Genomic DNA, 7,033 nt, shown 5'->3' on the forward strand with positions numbered 1-7,033 from the left:
GGCCCACAGGGAGACGCTCTTCAAGCTGGAGGAGCAGCGTGGCCCACAGGGAGATGCTCTTCAAGCTGGAGGAGCAGCGTGGCACACAGGGAGACGCTCTCTAGGCTGGAGGAGCAGCGTGGCACACAGGGAGACACTTTCTAGGTTGAGCAGGGTCAGCCACATGACCCCCCCACCAAAGACCCAAAAAGAGAAGGCAGAAGCCTCCTTGGGTATGGGCAAGTAAGAGGAGCTCTAAGGAGGAACCTGGGCTCTGACAAAAAGAAGATGCAGAAGCCTAGAAAGGGATCACTCACAGCACCTGTGACCTGTCACTCTCATGGGCCTCTTAGCTCTTCCTGACCACTCCTCCCACCTCCAATGGGCTCCAATCCAGCCACCACCTTGGGCACCTGCTATGCTAACCTCCAACCCTACCCCTGCCTCCTCTCCTCTGTCCTCAGTGAAGCAACCTTGAAAACCTGGCCCAGATCCAGACCATGCCCCTTCTGCAGTGGCTCCCAGCTCCCAGCCCTTCACAGGGGCAGCCAGTACAGCCTGCACTACCAACCCCAGCCACCTCTTCTTCCTGCCCCTCCATTCCCCCTGCCAGTCTCCAGCCTGTAACTATCCTTGAAATCACCGAGGATACTCTCACCCAAAGACTTTTGTACTGGCTTTTTCCTCTGACTAAGAATGCTCTTCTTCAGACACCTGAGGGCCCTCCTATGTGAGAGTTAGGTTTCTGGTCAAAGGTCACCTGCCATGGAGGCCTTCCCTGAGCACCCTCCTGCCTGTCCCTTCTGGTCACCCAGTGCTGCATGCTCACACGTGGCCCTCCCAGAGCACCAGGCCAGAGCCTGCACAGTAGGCCACCAAAACATACTTGAAGAACAAGTGAATGAACATCTGCCAGCCCCAAAGAGGACGGGAACAGCAGGTGCCATGAAGGCACGGACACACTGCACAGCGCAGCAGGCAGGGCACCTGAGCATGGTGAGTGCTGCCAGACATGGCCCCGGTCACAGGCTCCATGCCCTCAATTCAGCAAAGCAATAAACGCAAAGAAGAAAAAAATACAGCATGTGGACACAGCATTTGCATTGTCTTGTGTATCAGTGAGCTAGAAATGATTTAAAGTATACAGAAGGGTGTGCATTAGTTACGCGCAAACACTATGCCATTTTCTATCAGGGACTTGAGCATCCACTGATTTTGGTATCCCCGGGGGTCCTGGAACCAATTCCCCACAGACACCAAGGGACAACCACACTGCCAATTACTAAAATGTAATAAATGTTCCCTGAGAGCTTCCACAGGTGCAGGCTCTCCTGCAGCTCAGGCTGGGCTTCCTGTGCCCCCCTGGCACACAGCTGGGCCCAGACCCTCCCCCCGCCCCCGCATGCCCTGCCTTGACCACAGCCTACTGAACTGCAATGCGTTCCAGTAGCTTTTCCTTCTGAAATGACTTTCAAAAGCTCACTCTCTTCCCTACTAATGACCACAGACTGTTCTAGTGAATAATATTTTCAAAATGAGACAAATCAAAAACTTATGACTAAACAAACCCTTCTTGGGGCATTTTTTATTTGTTTGTTTGTTTGTTTGTTTGTTTAGAGACACAGAGTCTCACTATGTCACCCTGGTTAGAGTGCTGTGGCATCACAGCTCACAGCAACCTCAATCTCTTGGGCTTAAGTGATTCTCTTGCCTCAGCCTCCCAAGTACCTGGGACAGCGGGCACCCATCACAAGACCCAGCTATTTTTTGCTGTTGCTGTAGTTGTCATTGTTGTTTAGCAGGCTCGGACTGGGTTTGAACTCACCAGCCCAGGTGCATGTGGACAGTGCCCTAACCAGTGTGCTATGGGCACTAAGCCCAAACAAACCCCTGTGACAAACACACAGGCTCAGCTGCCAGTCTCCCACATCTCACTGTGTTTTCCCCATTTTGGAAGTCCCCATGGGCCATGGCCAGGCTTCAGAATGAAGTACACGAAAACACTCTGCTGGAGGCCAACATGGGCTATACATAAAGACCAGTGTCCCCGGACCTCCCTGGGGGGACCCATGTGCTGGCCAAGGCCAGGCCTGTAGGGAGCAGAAGACAGGGTCCCAGCGGCTGTGGGGCCGTGGGCAGGAGAGAACTCAGCACACCCCAGCACCCATGAGCAAACCTGCCATCTCTCCCCACAGGAATCTGCGGCCTTTGAATGGCCTGGTCTTGGTTCCTGTGGCTACTATCACAAATTGCCACAAATTTAGGGGTTTAAAACAACAGAAACTTATTCTCTCACACAGTTCTAAAGACCAGAAATCCAAAAGCAGTTATCACTGGGTCAAAAGTAGGCATCAGAAGGTCACACCCCCTCCCCAAGCTCTGGGAAAGAATGTTCCCGGCCTCTTCCATCATCCGGTGGCTGGTGGCCTTCCTTGGCTTGTGGCCTCCTCACTGCAGCATCTGCCTGGGGTCACATGGTCACGTCCTCTGTGTTATCAAATCTCCCAGCCTCCCCCGGTTAACCCACCACCCTCAGCTTCATCAAACCAGCAAAGACCTTTTGTGTGTGTGCTGCAACAAATCACCAGCAGGGGAGCTTCACAGGTGCCACGGCCAGGAGGGGACAGCTTCAGGGCCACTCTGCAGCCTCTCACACACACACCCTCTTTACATTTCTGGCATACAGGGCACATGCAGACACAGTGGGAGAGAGGTGCACAGGCTGGCAGTGGGGAACAAGACGAAAGCCCTGGATGCAGCCCTGGCTGGGGCAGCAGTGTAGGAAGGTCAATGTCTCCTCAGGCCAGAATAGCTGAGAGCACAGGTGCTTCCCAGCCTGGCCACACACCCAGAGGCCAGGGCTTCTTGGAGGCAGGGAGTGACAGAAGGCCTGTGTTTGGACACACAACCTCCCTCCCTGCAGCTCCCTCCTCTGTAGGATCCAAGTACCTCCATGCGGGGTGGACCCTGCATGTTCAGGACAGCAGGGATGGCACATTCCTTGGCACATGGCCTTTATGAGATGAGCGGGCCCACCCCCACCCACCACCTCTCTCCTCAGATAGAAAAAGGACCTGAGTCATAAACCAGATGAAAAACATGTCCTGTTCTGCCCTGAGACCAAGGGCTCACCTTAAATGAAAACAGGCTGGAACAGAGTGTTGCTGACGCTGATCTTGGCCTTACTCTGCAGATTAGCCTCAAGGGTGATCACAGGGCCATCGAGCTCCATGGCAGCACACCAGAGAGGCTTGGGCACACTGGGCCAGAACCCCAAGGGCTTCACCTCAATCCTGGGCACAGGGGTGCACCTCAAGGAGAGGGGCAGCAGGAGCTGATGGCCTCCCACACCTTCCTCAAAGGGCCCAGAGCCCACTTCACCCTACAATGAGCACAGGCCACCAAGTGTCCCCTATGCCCGCCACCTGGACGCTCTGGCCTCTCCTGCTTACAGTCTCTGTCAGTGTGTTCTCACCCATGCATACCCCATGCCAGGAGGTGCAAGCAAGCTGCTTTGTAGGAAGCCCACATGGGAAGCCCACATCCCCCCACTGGGGGGATTCACAAGCAAATGCCTTGATTGTATGACGTGGCAGAGAGCCCTATGCCTGGGCAGTGTACTTCACCCACGAGAAGATGGCAGGTGACAGTGGTGTAGGCATGATATGTGAGCAAGGAGCAACAGCAGTCTTATGGGAGGAGGGGGGCCTTTCTGCTGAAGGCTCTGGTGACACCTGTCCCATACTGATGTCAGCCCCAGGTAGTCCAGGGAGGGGATGAAGGAATCTAGCACTCCATGGGCAACCAGCACCAGATGCAGGAGGGAAGAACAGAGCTGACTGTCTGTCTACCCTGTAGTGGTGGCCATTCCCTACACACTGATTCCTAGCGGTGAGATACTCCCACCTGGACAGCGTCCCATGTGAGGGCACTTACCACATTCCAGTAGAACGGATTGAAAGCAATGGCGAGGACGGCTGCCACAAAGCTGGGATCCAAGGGGTCCACGTAACCCAGCAGCCGGGTCATAACGCAGATGTCTGCCTGCGGGGACAGTGCCAGCATCAGCAGGAGGCCCGCCCCCAGACGGTTAGGACCTCCAGCCCCCAGAATGTGGAGACAAAGTTACTCTCTGGGAACACACCGGGAAGCTCAGGAACACACAAGTCCAGCAAAGGTTACTACAGTGCAGTCTCATAAAACGGAAGATAAAAAGCTGAAACCTAATCAGCTGTGTCGCCCCTGTCGGGAGGGTGGTAGGACTGGCGGCCACAGAAGCAAGTGCGTGTGGATGCTGGCAAGGAAACTGCCTCTGAAGACGGGCACCCAGAACCCACAAAAGGAGGGACGCCAGACCTGAGTGTGACTGGGACCCTTGGGGACGGGGGTTCTTGGAGGGCCAGAGAACACCAGTGACGATGTTTGGCCTCAGTGGTGAGGTCACAGCAAATTCTAACAGTGGCAGTGGGCCTCTCCTCACCAAGCCCGCACAGGATGCTCCTGAGCTGAAGGGGTGCATGCCCACACCCCAGGCAAACCACCCACTCTGACAACTGGGAGGAGAACAGCCAGGAGCAATGAGAAACCACTGAGGATGCAGAAAGCAAGCACAGCCTGCCCTGGCAGCCCAGTCACACTGAAGAGACAAGGTCAGTGCCATAGCATGTCATGTTCAGGGGAGCAGAGCACCACATGGGAACAAGCTGCAGGATTCAGAGCCTATGCACACATTTTTGGAAAACACAAAACAATGTATATTAAATACTCTACATGTTCACTTGAAAAAGACTGGAATATACCACACCAAACTCATGACACTGGCCATCTTAGCATCTCAGGGCCTTCAGCAGCAGCCCAGCTGCCTCTCACCACAGGGGAAAACTCCACCCCAGTGTGACCATCAGAGAAATTCCAGACATTCTCAAATATCCCTGGGAGCAAAGTTCCCTGCACTGAGACCCTCCCTCTAAAGGCAGAGAGGATAGAAAAAGAAGACACTGAAGTTGCTCAGGAAATTCCACCCAAAAATATGACTACCTGGTATAAAGAATATTTTAAATTAAGGCCCTTAGAGATTAACTGGCCATGGGAAAGGGCTTTCCCTCTATCTGCATAAACCCAAATGACCCTGAGATCAAAGGGGACAATTGACGTCCCTTCCTTTTCTGCTATCTCTGTATATTGAAGGAAGGAAGATCAAGAATGCTAGTTAATTCACAGGCTAATCTGTTTCCCCCAATCTATTCCTCCTCCCTAGTAATCCCCTCCCTTCTAAAAGGAGTGTATAAAAATATCTAACTTGGGCAGTGCCCACAGCTCAGTGGTTAGGGCACCAGCCACCTACACTGAGGCTGGTGAGTTTGAACCAGGGTCAGCTAAAAGAACAATGACAACTGCAACAAAAAAAATAGCCAGGTGTTGTGGCAGGCACCTGTGGTCCCAGCTACTTGGGAGGCTGAGGCCAGAGAATCACTGGAGCCCACGAGTTTGAGGTTGCTGTGAGCTGTGGTGCCACAGCACTCTACCCAGGGCAACAGCTTGAGACTCTGTCTCAGAAAAATAAAAAAATAAATAAAATAAAATATCTAACTTGATGGACACATTGGGTAACCACTCAAGTGATTCTCCTCTTGTACATGGTATTTGGAAATAAACATATCTTTCATTAATCTGCCTTAATTTTGAGTTGATCTTTCAGTGACCTTCCAAGGAAGAGAGCAAGTTTCCCCTCACCCCTACACCACTTTCAACATCGATTTCTTTCTTTAAAAAAGAAGAGGCACCTCTGACAAGTTTAAGTGGCATTTACCGAGTCTTTGTATTCCTCTCTAAACTTATCTTTATTCTCCATTTCAGAAAGGTTTTGTAAATATTGCTTATAAAATGCACTGAAAACTATTGTGGTGTCCCTCCACATGCTATGTAAAATGAAAAGAATGCTAAATTGTAAAAATAAATGTAAAGTCCAGCAGTGCTGTGATTTTTCTCATAAGGCATACTCTGATGACATTTTGTTTTTTTCATTTGCAGACATAGTAAATTTTTTTTAAAGAGTGCTTTTGTCTCCCACTTTTGGGGGAGAGTGGGGGGCAGGAAAGATGCTCCAGATCTGCCCAAGGCTCACCCAGCCCAGCCAGTCTTATCTTCAGTTTGATGATAACCTTTATAAGCACCTCCTGAGTGCAAGGTCCCATCCAGAGGCAGGCTGGTGGGGGAGGGAGAGCAAGCTGGCCACATCCCCTCATTGTTAGTTGTGCTGATGTGAACAGCAGACTAGCCTCCCACCTCCTGGTTCCCTACTGAACCCCCAGCCAAAACCTTGCCAAGCCGCAGCCACTCCCCATCTTATTCCATTATCCCATTACCAATCACCCTTTCTGTCTTTCCCCCTTGTACACAACCGCTTACTCCACTCGCACCCCCAGAGCACAGGAAAGAACCTCCTGCCTTTAAACAGAGCTCTCCCTGTGCAGCCTCACCTGCTGGCTGCCCTGCACCCCAGGCCTCACCTATGCACAACAAAGCTCCCCCAGCCCAGCAATCCAACCAGGGGAGGCACACCTGTTTGGGAGGGCAGACCTTCCACAGCCTGATGTGCTCTCACCAGCCTCCCTTTCTGCCCCATCTCAATCACCCACATAAACTCTTTCACTTAGGCTTCTGCATGTATCTGAAATACCCTTTCTCCCTGCACCCCACACATAAACTCATTCATCCCGCAAGACCCAGCTGGAGCACCTACCCAATCTCTCCCCATGACCCCTCTCCTGCATCCTTACTGCATGCCCACGCAGTCACATGTTAGCTCCCTGTCTCATGACAGCTCTTTTAGGCTAGGGACCATTTTTCATGGTCTTGTCTCCAGTGCCCACCCCACTGCCTGGCATGAAAAGTAAATCCTGGCTGAATGAACATGGTCCTCATTTCATCATGAGTAAGACCTAAGGACTTAGAGGTCATCTCTAAGGCACTCCTGGGACTCTGGTCTCCTCCAGTCTGGCTTTGGAAGCAGGCAGAGAATTATAGCAGCCCTGTGGGGACTCTGCAAGCAGGT

General features: G+C 52.3%; 1 protein-coding gene across 4 annotated transcripts in view; it reads right to left on the minus strand.

The window, feature by feature from the left end:
• The window catches only part of PEMT (phosphatidylethanolamine N-methyltransferase), a 79,795-nt gene that overhangs the window by 60,480 nt on the left and 12,282 nt on the right, over positions 1-7,033 (minus strand). For all 4 annotated transcript variants that reach the window (XM_012806052.2, XM_012806049.2, XM_012806053.2 and 1 more), the window contains exon 2: positions 3,916-4,023. In XM_012806052.2, coding sequence (XP_012661506.1) covers positions 3,916-4,008 — 93 coding nt within the window. In that variant the 5' untranslated portion in view covers positions 4,009-4,023. The remainder of the gene's footprint in view (positions 1-3,915; positions 4,024-7,033) is intronic.

This window comes from Otolemur garnettii, unplaced genomic scaffold, assembly GCF_000181295.1.
Source record: "Otolemur garnettii isolate 467f Iridium unplaced genomic scaffold, OtoGar3 scaffold00046, whole genome shotgun sequence".
Taxonomy (NCBI): domain Eukaryota; kingdom Metazoa; phylum Chordata; class Mammalia; order Primates; family Galagidae; genus Otolemur; species Otolemur garnettii.